General features: G+C 45.1%; 1 protein-coding gene across 1 annotated transcript; it reads left to right on the top strand.

Moving 5' to 3' along the window:
- Window positions 1-2,892: 2,892 nt before the first annotated feature.
- On the top strand, window positions 2,893-12,031 carry LOC109323056 (ADP-ribosylation factor 2). The gene is made up of 5 exons (XM_019554445.1): window positions 2,893-3,060; window positions 5,526-5,684; window positions 8,000-8,110; window positions 10,080-10,204; window positions 11,154-12,031. The coding sequence occupies exons 2-5, from the start codon at window positions 5,537-5,539 to the stop codon at window positions 11,313-11,315; spliced, it is 546 nt and encodes a 181-aa protein (XP_019409990.1). The 5' UTR covers window positions 2,893-3,060; window positions 5,526-5,536; the 3' UTR covers window positions 11,316-12,031.
- The last annotated feature ends 2,597 nt before the right edge of the window (window positions 12,032-14,628 follow it).

Genomic DNA, 14,628 nt, shown 5'->3' with positions numbered 1-14,628 from the left:
CAGGGTCCTCCAACTCGCCTGCCACTATGAAGAGAAGGAGGGGGTTCAGTGGTGTTCTCTTCCCCTATAGGCCTGAAGACATGGTACTCACAAGTGTGCTGCAGTGTTCCTTAGGGCTCTGCCTCCCCTACACCCTGTCCACTCGCCAACCACTTGGATATTCCACTTGTTGCCCCTATGATCTATGTTGGCCCCTTAACTATGGGGTCCAGGGTTGGCTTCAGTAGTCTGGCCCATTGCTGGGATGTTGATAAACCTGGAGTCTCACTCCCTGGTCTCAAGGGTCTAAGCCAGAGGTGTCTGGCGTCCTCCACAAAGGAGGACACCTCTGGAATGATTTAATGGTGAGGGTCTGGAGATCGCCCATCCCCAGCCTGATGCCAGACACTGCTCCCTCTCCTTTGCTGTGGGGCAGTGTCTACTGTGCTGCCACAGCCAGCACGCTCCCAGCTGGCTTCCTTTACTCTCCTACCGGCTTCCGGCAAGGTTTTTAAATTTCCTGCGGTGGCCGTGTCAGCTGCTGCAATCAGCTGGCCACCGCCCCACCCGGGAAGCAGCTGCTTGAAGAGCTAGTCGCACAGCTCCTGCTCTGCCCCCACCCATCCAGATGGTAAGTTTCCTAGAGTGCTCTCTCCCCCTCTCCAGGAATGCCAGGGTTTGTCCCCAGCATTCTTGGCACCTATGGGGGCTTCTCACCACTTTAGTCAACTTTACCAGAGTCACATCAGGGAAAAAGGGGGCATCCTGCAATGATAGGACAGAAGTTCTAGGGATTTAATTTCATCTGCCATGTGGTAAAGCAGCAGTCCCCATACCTGCTGAGACTACATACCCCTAGCTTAGACACTGGGGTCTGGACAGTACAGCATGTCTGTTAGTACCTCACTTAGGAAAACACACTGTCCCCCTCAAACTTTAAGCTCCAAAGCATGCATCCAGGGGACAGACCCTGGGAATAATAAGGGAGAAGGCTGTGGGGAAGACTTTAGGTAGATAAGATGGGAAAGGGAGGTAAAAACAAAATGTTTCAATCAAAAAAAATTCCCTTGGAAAAGAAAGAGATAAACTTACAGACAGAATTTAAATTCACAGAGGAGGTACTAACTAATCAGGTAAAACCTTAAAATACAAAAAACTAATTCAACAGGTAGCAGCTTATACTATTCCTGTGATGTCTAATAAACTCCTGAATGTCAAGCTGCAGCACAAGGGCAAATTTATAATGCACTAATTTGAAAGCATCTCTCCGACAAGGAAAATCATTCTGCTTTGCCTCTATCCCTAATCATCTCTCATAATACAGAGGTTTCTCATCTGTGAGCAGAATGAAGGCTATTAATATTACAGTAAAAGACTCTGTAGACAGCGTTGTGCAGTGCAAGGGAAAAGGCTTATGTGCTGTCCTCAAATACAGCACATTAAATAAGAAAATAGATACTACAAAGAACAATGAGAGGGGTCCAGAGTGGAAATCGTATGATCATTAGCAGCCTCAGCAAAGAGGAAACAACTGAATGGATACTGCTGACTGAGCTCCATTCTGAAGCCTAGAGAAGTCCCTTCAGGTTCAGGTCAAGGTACACGGTGTAGGGAGCAGCTTTCCAGTTCCTGTCCTGTGGAGTAATTGAATGTCATCCTCTACTGAATCAGTAAAGAGCTGCAAAGCAAGTTACCTGTGAACTGTGCTGGACTGATTTATCCGCAGGTACAGAGAAAGACGACATTTTTCTGAGGAAATGGGATGTATTTCCTCAGTCATCCATTTTTCTCCATCGTCTCTGCTGAGAAGACACACAGGGATGTCAGTCCTAATGCAGTTTTAAGATCAGACCTCTGGCAACCGGACAGAAACGTTGACATTAGTTTTGCATGGGCCCCTGAGCAGGTATCAGACAGATGGACTTGGGGAGGCTTCTTAGGGCCACACCTCACTGGAAAGCTGAACTGTGGGGCAGAGGCAGTGCCTAGTCCAAAATGTTACGAGTTTGCTAGTCCTGCCCCAAGGCACTTCAGGTGACCCAGGAAGCATTTTCTGTCTTGAATCCTGCATAATTGGTTTCATTCCCAAGCTCCATTACAGTTTATCGCAAATAACTTTCATGGGTTATGACTCAATACTTCAGTTTATAGTAGGGATTTCCAAAAAATCTTTAGTGCCTCCCTCTGAGACCAGGAGCTTCTTTCACTAAAGAATCAACATTACTAAGGAACTAAGAAATCTTAGACAAGATTTGGCCTGCCCCAGCCAGGGACAGCTCGCAGTCAGCAATCTACAGGGGCGGGGGAGGGATACACCCAGGGGTGCTGCAGGACTGAGAGCAACCACTTCGGTGGTTCTCAATCTCTCTAGGCTCAAGATGCCCTCCATAACTTCCTGTGAGTGGAGCAGTGCCCATTGCAAAAGTAAATGCGCGACAGCGCGTGAGGCAGAGAAATTACCAGGCAGGGACAGCCCTAGCTGGCCCTCATCTGCTTAGCGCCTCACACCTCGCTCCTCTCCACACACTCCGCGCAGGTTCCCTGAAGGAGCTCAGGGCGGCCCGGCCTGCCGCAGGCCCCCGCTGTGGACCCGAGCGGCTTCTACCAAGCAGTGCCCGGGCCGGAGACACAGGCAGCGCACCGGGCCCAGTGTCGACGGGACAGGACACGTAACCACACCCGCAACCCGTAGCTAGCACTAAGGCTCTAATTATAGAACACCCGGCGGCGCGTTCCTTAAGTACGGCTAGTGCCGGGCCCCGCTCAGGGATTGGCCAGCCGGCTCAGGCCGCGGCCGCCATTGGATGACCCGCCCACGCTGTCGCACGCCCATTGGTCAGGCCTGCCGGGACAGAGGGTTATAAACTTGAGGGCTGGGGGCAGCGTCATGTGGGGGTGTTTGTGCTTTCTTTTGGGTGCTAGGCCGCGCTGCTCTTGGACCATTGTTGCCTCATTGGCTGGCGTGGCCGGGAGCGCCTCTCCTGATTGGCGGGGTGGGGGGAAGTAGGTGGGTCTGGTACCGCCCTGCGGACGCCATAGAGTGGGAGCGGGAGCTGTGCTGCTGAGGGTGAGAATCGCCAGGTGAGCGGGGTTGGGGCGCCTTGAGGTTTGCATAGCTGTTTTTTCTACGTGGCCCTAGGGGCCGCGGGCGGGTTGTCGTGCGGGGGCAGCCTGCGGAGCGGGGGTGTCTGAAGGCTAGCCCCCGGGAGGAGGGCTCTGGCCGCCCAGAGCTGTATCTGCCCCCGCACACTGGGAAGCAGGGTCCCCGCCCCAAGAAAAAAAACGGGGGGTTTGAGGGTAGCTGCACCTTCTGGGCTTTGGGTGTTGGAGGGGTGCAAGCTTTTGTGAGCCCCAGCTTGCTTCACTTGGAAGACTGGCTTCCTCTATTCCACAGCCCCTTCTGGTGTCCCTGTACACGGTGAGCCCCTGGGCTGGCTGTATCAGGTGGCTGCAGGTGCTGTTCTCTCCTCCCTGCTGGGCTCCTGAAATGCTCTGGCCTGCTCTCCACCATATGCCTCTGTTGCTGTGTAAGATGTATGTCTCTCAACATCTTGTGCACGTTGTCATAATAGACATAGGATTCTCCTTGTGTGGCAGCAGATTGCCAGTGTGTGGGCCCTAGGAAGATGCAAGGAAGTGGAGAAGTCTCTTCCCCTCAGCAATGGTGGCCCTAGGGTTGTTGGGGCTCTGGGCAGGAGTCATTTGGGGCCCCTTAGAGGCTTAATTTTTGATGACCTATAAGCAGGTTTGACACTCTCAATTTAACTTTGCCCTATCCCTGAAATTGCAATAAAATTATCTTAATACAATATTAATAATACAAATATTCAGTGTAACTTATTTTTATAAGATGTGGGGCTGCAGGTGGTTGCCTGGCTTGCCCTCCCCTAAGGCTGCTGCTGCCCTCAGCTTCTTATGGTTTTGCATGTGTTGGGGTCTCTCTCACTGTTGACTACTTCCTTGTTGGCAAACAAAGCCTATGTTTGGTTTCTGAGAGTGTTCCTATAAGGAAAAGGCAGTGCCACTTGGGCTAGGCAGCAGGGCTGTAGCTAATAACACTGGCACTGGCTTTGTTGCAAGGCTTTGGGCATATGCTTAGTCTATACTTCCATTCTCTTTTTTGTTTTTGGTGGGGGGAGTCAGGGGAGAATGGGAGGAAGGGATTAGCTATTTTTTGCACCATGGCAGTAGCTTGCCTGCTTAGTACTGGGGTTGCTTGCTCAACTCTGAAAACATGAAATGGATACTCCACAAACTGGGTAGTGTCAGAATTAACTGTAGATGGGAGAAATAGTGTTACTTAATAAAATTTCTTGGGTTTGATTTGCCTTAAGGTGTAGTTCCCAGAAACATTTTTGTGGGGGGTGGAAAGGGGAGGCAAATATCCAGCTCTGCAAGGATTGCAAGACTGCTATGCTTGGGTCATGAGGATTTTGTGACCGTTTCCAAACACTTCAGTGCTATACTGTCTACTTCAGGACATGTAGCCAGTGGAAACTATGCTATGGTATTAGCAGTTCTGGAATAGATGAACTTGCAGCACTTTAAAAGTTTTTAATGGTGACTGTCAGTTGTCACTAGAAGCCTTTTAAAATGATGGGAGATACTTGGATCTGGGGCTGCAAAATTTATACTTTGGACAGGGTTGCATCCTTTAGGAGTGTTTTATAGTGGGAGTTGAAAAATGCTATGCAGTAGAACATTAGTTAAGTACTTGCTGCTTGCAATGTAAGCAGTGGGCAATAAAATGGGTACTAGTGTTGCCTTATGCAGTTAAGCAAATTAGATGTTAACCTGGTACGTATGCAAGTGGGGTATATTCTTTGCTTTAGAAATACTGCTGGTTCCTGACTAGTGAAAACATTAATGCCTTTAATTGTCACATCAAGCTGCTTTGCCCAACTTACAGTGGCTTTTCACTTCTAATTAAACTGTCAGTATTTGATTAGCACTCAAACTACTTCAGTCACTTTTGGTCTTGATTGCTTTAAAACAGCTGGTAACAGTTGTCTGAATAAATAAATAGTGAGGAAACATGGCTCCCTGGACCCCAAACTTCTAGGGGAGAAAAGGAGGGGAATCTTGCATATTTCAATGATCACTGAAAGTATCCTGATGGTGTTCTAAAGCAGTGGTTCTCAACCTTTTTTTGGACCAGGACCCATTTGCAAATGTCAATGGCCACTCCTGCCCCCCACACCCAGGCCACCAGTGTGTGGGTCAGAGAGTGGGTGTGTCTCAGGGGGGAAAGGGGGACAAGCAGCCCCTTGCAGGCTGGAACTCTGTCAGCCACCAGGGGAAGAGTCATGATTTCCCACTTTTTTTCTCCTTTTTAGGGAGAATCCATTTTTAAAGTTTGTACACAACTCTCAAAGTCTTGTTACCCATGGGTTGAGAAATGCTGTTCTAAAGAATATTCTGAAAATGTTATATTTAAATAAGAATATAGCTTCTTCTTTTCACTGCAAGGAATACTACTAAGCTTTTTGCATGCTTGCATGATTGATGAGGGGGATTTTAAATAAGTATGTCTCTCTCTTTTGCAGACATTGCTGCAATGGGGAACATCTTTGAAAAATTGTTCAAAAACCTCTTTGGAAAGAAAGAAATGCGAATTCTAATGGTAGGCTTGGATGCAGCAGGGAAAACCACCATCCTTTACAAGCTTAAGCTGGGGGAGATTGTGACCACTATTCCAACAATAGGTAGGTTTTACAAATGATTTGGTTCACAGTGGACTCTAATGCTAGCTCTAATTTCTCTGCTTTATGTTCACAGCTCATGCTAGTGCCAGTGATTATGTGAGTGGAGGAGCCTGGTCAGGGAATAGAGTTTTAACTTTATTTTACATTCCTGGTAGTAAAATGATTAGTGGCCACTTCATTCTAATGCAAAATATTAATAGAGGTGGGTTTTGACTGATGATGGGTTGAGACAGTGAAATGTAACTCACTTAAGGCCAGAGTTTGTGTTTTTGGGGGTTTTTTTTATAAATAGGAGAAACCTGTGTTAAGCTAGTTCTTCTATTCCTGAACTAACTGTAAAAAATCTCCAAGTGAGAAGGTTGAATTAGTGCCTTGAATTCTCAAGTTAGAGGTGAAGAGCATAATATTTCAACAGTAAATTACTAATAATAAGAGTTGGGTTTAAGAGTATTCATGTGGCCAGGTAGAACACATTCCTTAGCTCAACTATAAACGGCATCACTGTAGCTCTAATCATGCAACTGTTTCAATTAAGATGCTGATAAATGGGTCTAGATGCAATGCAATAGGGTTATTCTGAAGGCCACTGCTATAGCAGAAAGTGTTTATCTACTAGAATGCCCATTGGAGCTTTTAAGTTACCACTTGTACATTAGTAACAAAACTGCTGTGCTTCCTAATGCCATCCCAAAAGGCTTCTGCTTAATGTTTGAAATGCTGAGGGGATACAGCAGGTGTAGGCCAGATGTGGCCCACCAGGCCATTCTATCCAGCCTGTGGGGCCCCTAAAAATTTAGATTGCTGTTTCTGTCCTGGGCTGCCTGTCATGCAGCCCTCAATGGCTTGCCAAAACTCAGTCAGTGGCCCTCCACCTGAAATAGTTGCCTGCCCCTGGGGATACAGTCTTCAACAGGGAGTTCCCATCACATAGTAAATGCAAGGCTGTTACTTTCTCAAGTCTTCCTTGGGTGATGCTGTGGAGGCTTTACCAGTGTCTGTAATCTGAATACCCTTTCTCAGAACTCGGATGCTCTGTTATACTGTGCATGCAGAAACCTCTGATTTTATTTTTTCCTAAAAGCCTTTACACTAATGTTGCATGGAGCTCCTGGCTTGTTTGATACAGCTGCTTCAAATTAACATGGAACCAAATATTGGAGGTTCTTCAAAACGTGTTTAATGCTGAACAATCTATCTTGCCTGTTCACAAACTTTCTTGTGGACTTAGTTGCCCAGAAAACTTAGTGCTGGGCTGATGCAACTCATTCACTTCTGCAGTTCTTCTTGTCTGAAGCTCCTCAGATTAATACAAACTGTTTCATCTGCAAAGTGCTGGTGGGGCAGAAAACTGCAACCTTTCAAAAGTACAAAGCAGCAGTACTGTTCTGTGTAGAGCAGTAAATTACTGGTGAAGATGCAGGCATCATCGAGCAATTCCCTGGCCGGTGTTGGGTAGCCTGAACCATGTAATCTGATGTTTGCTGACGTAAAGGAGATGAGAAACCTGGAATACCAGATGTAACTAAACTGCAGAAAACACTAAAAAGTAGTGTATAGTACTGTATAGTAACTTAATTCTGATGTAGCCAAGATTCCTTCCTAACCACTTTGATTTGTTCATATGATCTGCCTCTATCTATTCAGAATATGCTTCAGTTAAGTGATGGTGCTGTAGAAAGGGGGTGGGGGCAGTGGGGAAAAAGCTGCTGCTTCTACAGCATGAAGTTGTCCTATCTTGTGCTGTGAACTTCTGTTCCCCTCTTTCCCTTCCCCACCCTCCCAGCTAAAAACAGGCAGGCTTGGCTTGGATTAGCACCTAAACAGGAAACCATTTAAGTATTCTTGGGTGCTACAGGAATTGACCTTCCCTCAACATCTGTATTGAGCCATCACTCTCCAGATAGTAGGGAGTATTACAGCAGGTCCAGTCTGCTGTATTAAATAGTCCAGAGTGGCTGTGACTTTCTGCAGATCCACAATGCCACTGAAAGGGCATTGGGTATGAACTTCAGAATTGGGCTGCATTCCAAACTGGAAAGATGGTTCTTTTATACCTCAGATTTCAGTTCCAATAGTACATGCATTTCCTTATCTATAACTGAGTATAGCTGCATATGACTAAACTATCATATTCTACTTTAAATAATTGTATTTGAATAAAGAGTGTGGCTGCCTCCTCAAGTTTATCACTTTTTAAAAGGTCTCTTTCTGCCTTGGATTAAGGCTATGCAAGGGAAAACATGTAGTCTACTCTATTAGATGGTGGCCCTGGTGACTGGTTCCATGAACTCAGGATGCTAACATTTTTGTTTCAGGTTTCAATGTCGAGACAGTTGAATACAAAAATATAAGTTTCACAGTCTGGGATGTTGGTGGCCAGGACAAAATCAGACCGCTCTGGCGCCACTACTTCCAGAACACTCAAGGTAAGTACTTGCCCCCCTAGTTGTGTGCATGTTCCTTCAGGTAGGCAAATACCCTATATAAGTATTGTTTACCTTTAGTATGTATCCTTGTTTGCAGCATAATTTCTGACTGAGCATTCTGTGGAAGACAAGTAGAGTAGTCTGTAGAAAGATCACTGAGCATCCATCTGATGGCAGGACCTCTCTGGTTTTGGTTTTCAGTACTGCTGACTTAGTCTCACTGAGGCTTGTCACTGCATTGACCCTTCTTCTGTAGCAGGAGCTGTGGCACAGCTAGTGTTCAGGGGGTTAATGTCCCTTGTAGGATCACTTGAGATGCTTGGCCAGTGAGCTGTACTACAGACCATTGTGCTAGTGCAGGAACACATGCCTGACACAGAAATGTTGTTACTGCTCTTCACATTGAAATGCCCAAGTTCAGAGGTCCAGGAATCCTGCTGCTTCCACAGCTAGACCTGTGCAAACCAAGCTTCTTTGAAGGTACTGAGGTGCTTCGTGGAAAAGAAGACATGCTTGCATGTGTGTTTTGTTCCCTTGGCACTCTGGACCCCAGGTCTGTTAATACGTGTCCAGATACTGTTCTTTTTTAATAGAACTTGAAGTGGTATCTGGTCACAGTGATGGCACACCAGTAGAACACAAAGGCCAGTGATGACCTAGACTGGGGGAGCAGCTGGCAAACCAGTTGCCTCAATTGGGCAGGGTGTGTATGCCTGAAAGCCATGCTTCAAAGCATGGAAAAAAATTGCCCTTGACTTTTTTTGGGGGCCTAATGTCCTGACAGCAACTGTTTTGATGTTGAAAGGTTTCATACTCTGTTTACAGCTTGGTTTTTTTTTGGGGGGGGGGCAGTGTTTTTTGCATGAACTAACATGTATTCATGGCCTAAAAGTTCAGTGTATGCTCTGTACAGCAAAATGGTCTGTTAGAGGCTGCAAGGCATTTTGTCCCATTGTCAACTTAATCTCCAAATTCTGGGAACTTGGTAGGTAAAGTGGTTTCTTGTAGCAATCAAGGCTATTGGGAAAGGATAGATGAAAAATATATCGCTAACATGGCAATGGGGAGAAACTGTGGATGTTTTAGACATGTGTTGGCTAAAGGCTACACTCTGTGGCTTGGCAGAGGACAACAGGACATGCTGGAAGTAGACTATATAGAATGGTGTGGTGGGGGGGGATCTAGATTTGTTACTTGATGGTGCAGTGATGAGCAAAGTACAGTATGGAGAATGACTGACTAGTTCCTACATCTTACTAGACCAAGGGTGGCCAAAATATGGCTCACCCAGGGATTTTTTTTTAATCTGGCCTGCAGCAGGTCTCTTGATCCAGGCACAGGGGGCAGCCCAGGCTGTGGCACATGTGGCCAGTCCTGCTGCCCTAGGCATATAGCTTGGCAGGGGTTGTGCAGTGGCCAGACTCCACTTCCCATCAGCTCACTGCCTGGCTGCTGCCAGTCTACTCCATTCCCACTGTTGGGGTAGGTGGTCTCTCCACAGAGACTAGCCTAGGACCCCTATGGGCAGGGCATGTTTGGCTGGTTGTATGGAATAGGGCCATGAATAAGTAGGGAGTAGCAGCCAGGGCCAGGATCTCAGGGCAGTGACAGCATGGGGCTGGGGCCAGGATCACAAGGCAGTGACTGGGGCTGGGGCAATGTCTGGGCCAGAAGTGGCCCCCCACTTCCCCTGCAGCAGCTCACCAAAACTGCTTCAGTAGCACTCCAGCCCAAGTAATTGTTCACCTCCTTACCAGGCTGAGAGAGTGTATACCATCTTAATGTTCATTTTGTTTGTATGCTTATCTTGACTTAGACTTGGGAGGTTTGCCTTATGAAAGGTCAGGTAATTGTTTTGGTTACATGTCCAGAGCTTAATGTGTTTTTTCATTCCTTCTACTGAAGTAGATCAAAATGACCCAATTATTGCTGAACACTGATGGCTCATGTCCTCTGACTTCCTGACTAGGCTTAATCTTTGTTGTGGACAGCAATGACAGGGAGAGGGTAAATGAAGCACGAGAAGAACTCACCAGAATGTTAGCAGAAGATGAGTTGCGGGATGCTGTGTTACTAGTGTTTGTCAACAAACAGGTAAGGTACCATCTTGTCTTGGCCTCTTCCAGGCTCTTATGGACCTTGCTATCTCAACCTAACCAGTCAAACCTTTCCAGATGAGCCTTCCGATAGCCTGTTAACAGGCTTTTCTTAAAGTTAATGTAGCTGACAATTGAAGCCAGTGCTATACTAAGCTTATCACAAGGACTGCCCTATGGTTGGGTGCTACACAGAGACTATGGGCAAGCCCCCTGCCAATTGCACATGTTTTGGAAGGATACAGCTTTGTAAGGCATCCCAGGAAGAGTGCTGTTTGGGTGGAGCAAGTAAAACATTCTAAACTCTTTCTTCTCATGGTCATGTTGGATAAATTGACTTTGCATCATAGCTGGTGAAATTTTATAGTTTCAATTGCAGAGTTGACCTAATGTCAGTCTGCACTGTTGCTGAATGCAGCTGTCTAGATTCTTTCTGGTATCTTTTTCTAATATGCTTGTAAACTGTACCAGCTTCTAGTATTTTGCCTGAAAGACTTGCTCTTCCTTCTGCTCCTCCCTCCCTTCCCACTACTTCTTGCAATGGACAGGTTGGTGAATACTATGTGCTTTGCCACAAGAAACTTTAAATACAAACATGCATCCAAATATGGATTTCTAGACCACTTTAAAAGAACCCCAGCTTATTTATTATAACTATGCTACTCTCCCTTCTGATTATCCCCAAAAGCTTTTAAATGAAAGTTGTTAAGCTTTAGACACAGTTACTAGTTCAACTATAGCCTCTATTGCCTTTCTTGTCTCATGCTCCCTGAACAGTCCTGCATTGCAGCTTTTCTTCTAGTAGCTTCCTCAGCACTTCTACTGTGTTGGAGATCTCTGTAGCTTGACATGGGGCAGTCTCCTATTGAAACATTCTTGCCTGTTTCACTTTAAAGGACTAATTGTGTCCCTTGTTACAAGACTGTCTGATCTGAATTTCCCCACAGGATCTTCCTAATGCTATGAATGCTGCAGAGATCACAGACAAACTTGGCTTGCATTCCCTTCGTCAGAGAAACTGGTACATCCAAGCAACGTGTGCCACCAGTGGAGATGGGCTTTATGAGGGTTTGGATTGGCTCTCCAACCAGCTCAAAAACCAGAAATGATCCATTTGTGGCGTATCTTAGCAAAGTGAGCCCTGCTCTGCTGTTTGCAAGAGTGCATGTACGGATGTATGCATGGATCTGAAAATGGGAGCAGCTTTTCTCACACTGTGCCTTAAACGTGCTATAAAATGAAACCAACTGTATTGTATTTTAAACACTACCTTCCATAGCAATGTAGCATTCTTCCACCAGCAAGGGGAAACTTGAAGGATATCATGGTACTTGATCAGAAAAAGGAACTTGGTCAGTTGGAGGGGGGGAAAACCTGTCGTGTAAAATCTGAATAATAGTTTAATGTTCTACACCTCCCTCTGTGTAGCCTGTTTGTAGCACAGTTTGATTCCTTTCAGTCACTTTTGAGGAGAAACATAGCTTTTAATAGCCCTGACTAACATCCTAGAACTGTATAAACCAGCATGCTACTTGCTGTTGCACACCCTGAGCAAAAGTATTCTTGTAGTGTAAGATGTTTCCTGTTGAGGTTGATCACCACTCCCAGACCATTTTGTGTTCTCTAGTGGAGCTGGTCTAACCTGTTCTCCCATATATAACATACCTCATTGTCAATGTTAGGGGTTGTTTGGACCAAAGCTTCATCAACCCCATCCACAGATTGATCTTTCTATAGCTAATCCATTTGCCATCCCAGTAGAAAAGTTGGCTGGGCAATGAGCACTTTAAAGGGGCTGCTATAAGATGGCCAGAACGAAGCTTGAGGGGGAGCCAAGTGACTGGTGTAACTTTTTTTTCAGTGTTTTAATCACTACCCTTGAAATGAGACCTCCAAAAGCATTGCCTCCCACTCTTTCTTTATACAGATATCCCAGACTAGCAGGATATTTGCTACTTAAAGATGATTTTATCTTGCACAAGTCAATTTTGTTTTGTTATGATCATCCAAAATGTTATGCTGGGGAACCCTATTAATTTGTCTGCATTTCAGCCTTTTGGTTTCCAGGGGGTGGAAGTGAAGCAATTTTGGGGATTAGGACAGGCCAGTTAGCTGCACCTGGTAGGCAGGTGCATGTGGACACTAACACTACAGTTTTCATTACTGGAATCCATTCACTGTTGTCAAACTGCATACATTTGGCCAAGTTCTGCAGTCCTGTGTCTGACAACTTCTCTATTGACTTTCTTTTAGTTGGTTCATCTCACCTGAAATCTCCACTTGGGTCCATGTGGAATAGAGACACTAATGTGGAAGGAAAGGGTAGTGAACTTTGTTCAATGTCTGTGCAAAGCATCATTGCACACAATGTGAAGCTTAATGTTTTGCCTCTTAAAGGCTTATTTTTAATATTTGTGACCACTTGGGGAGGGGGAAAGTTCATTTAAAAGTCATAACTTGTGTGTCAAAATTTAAGCTTTAAACATATGAATCCAGAGTGGGGAGGAATATAAAGCATGAATCTAATAAAAGCCAAATCCTGTATCTGAATTTTTTTAACAATGTTGTGCACTTCAGAGATCCTACTAATAATAAAGAAAATCTATCCTGAAATGAGAAATGATCTTATTGCAGGTAGACCAAGATCAGTGCAACCTATTATTCTCCAGCCACTTCACACTGGAGATACCAGTGAACTCCAGTGGTACAGGATCTATACTAATCAAGGGATTCCTACTCTCTCTCCTGAACCTAACTCAAGACTGTTTGTTTGAATTTTTGATATGGGTTTGCTCTGGCAACAGGAACACTGTTTGTTGTAGCAGTACTGCAATAGAAATAGCAATGGAATAACTTGGTATGCTCCCTTGGCACCTTATGCACAAGGTGAGCTTGCTGTAGAGAGAAGGCACCAAGCCTCAGCCCCACAGCTGCAGGCTTCCCTAGAAGAAGGTTCTCCAAAAAAAAGAAATGTGGATTTGAGTGGTGGTTTTTATGGATGTGGTTTTTAGTTCCCCTCCCCCCCCCCATTAGAAAACTTTCCATTAGAAAACTTGTTGCCACAAACTCTTGTTACCCACTGTAACATGGATCCTTGTAATGGCATGCTGTTCAGTATTTTGTAGTGATGCATATTAACCTTGATGTGTGTTCCTCCCTCTTGTGTAGACAAGCCTTAAAGTATCAGCTGCTTCCCACAGATGCATAAAGAAGCTGCTCTAGTCCTCTTCCACAAGAGGAAGTCCAGATCCAAACAAATTGAGAGGAAAGGGGTCTCCCTAATGCAGGAAGTGACTCTTTTTTCCCCCCCCTCCCTGTCCATTCTTTACATAGGCTTTGCATTGTTGGAGCTGGTTCCTTTTTAGTTGCATTTCTTTGCCGTGCCCCCCCCCCCCCAATACAAATAAAAATCCTATGGTATTCATGCCTCTTGCATAATTCCTGGACCATTATGGCTGTGTTGCTCTACTCTACCACTAACAAAAATAACTGTCATCATCTGATGCAGGCACCTTCCCCTGCTGTGCTTAATATAGCATGTACCTTGCATTCTGGGCAGCTTCTTAGAGGTTTCTAATGGAAAGAAGCTTTCTGTAATTCATAATGGCTTTAAATTTGTCACAATCCCCCATGTAGTACTGAACTGCTACAAGATAATCTGCTGCTGCTGGTTAACGGAGTTGTACCTTGAGTTCAAGTGGGAGTAGTTACTAGTGAAATTTAGTATGATCTGTGTTCAATCATGGCTGTACTTTATTGCTGTTCACTTGACTGCACAGTATTTTGTGGTAGAGAGAAACACCAGTGTGGAAATACCTAGGCTAGCTTGGATGCTAGATGCATTTAGCTGCACTAGTGTGGAACTCTGCACAGATTAATTTTCATTGCTGCTTAGATTAGACCTACTCAAGAAAAAAGTAGTTGCCTTCTGTCTAAGAAAATGCTGAAGATGCCTTTAGAAATATGCATACTTTTTATATACCCAAGAACTAATGCTGCAACTTTGTTTAGGACAAAAAAAAAAAAAAACACCACACAACCCAGAAAGAGTTAACTTTGATACAAAAAGTGGCCATGTGGCTCAAACAAGACTGTCTGACTACTGCAGCACAAATAATATCTAAAGCCAGAAATTAAGTTTTGTATGGTGCTAGCACCATACACACAATGCAACATTGCAAATATATTGGTGCAGGTAATAAACCTTAATGGCACTGCAGAAACCTGGCTGCATCTACACAAGAGACTGACCGTGTAGTAGCTTGTTGCTACTGTGCAGTCAGCATCACCTGGAAGCTGTTTGGCAATGTTACTGCCCAATGACTCCTGGTTACTGTGTGGTCACTTAATACTTGTTTACATTGAGCTTGAGATCTGAACACTTTGGGGATGCCAATATGAAATAGCTGATGTAGGCTTTCT

The sequence above is a fragment of the Crocodylus porosus genome, unplaced genomic scaffold, assembly GCF_001723895.1.
Source record: "Crocodylus porosus isolate Cpor-Errol unplaced genomic scaffold, CroPor_comp1, whole genome shotgun sequence".
Classification (NCBI taxonomy): Eukaryota; Metazoa; Chordata; order Crocodylia; family Crocodylidae; genus Crocodylus; species Crocodylus porosus.
This window is presented reverse-complemented; position numbering and strand designations above follow the sequence as displayed.

What these genes read in the sequence shown, in the direction of transcription:
- LOC109323056 (XM_019554445.1), top strand. Translation starts at nt 5,537, where the DNA reads ATGGGGAACATCTTTGAAAAATTGTTCAAAAACCTCTTTGGAAAGAAA. An exon ending in GACCACTATTCCAACAATAG is followed by an intron (nt 5,685 to 7,999) that starts GTAGGTTTTACA and finishes TTTTTGTTTCAG; the next exon opens with GTTTCAATGTCGAGACAGTT. An exon ending in CTACTTCCAGAACACTCAAG is followed by an intron (nt 8,111 to 10,079) that starts GTAAGTACTTGC and finishes CTTCCTGACTAG; the next exon opens with GCTTAATCTTTGTTGTGGAC.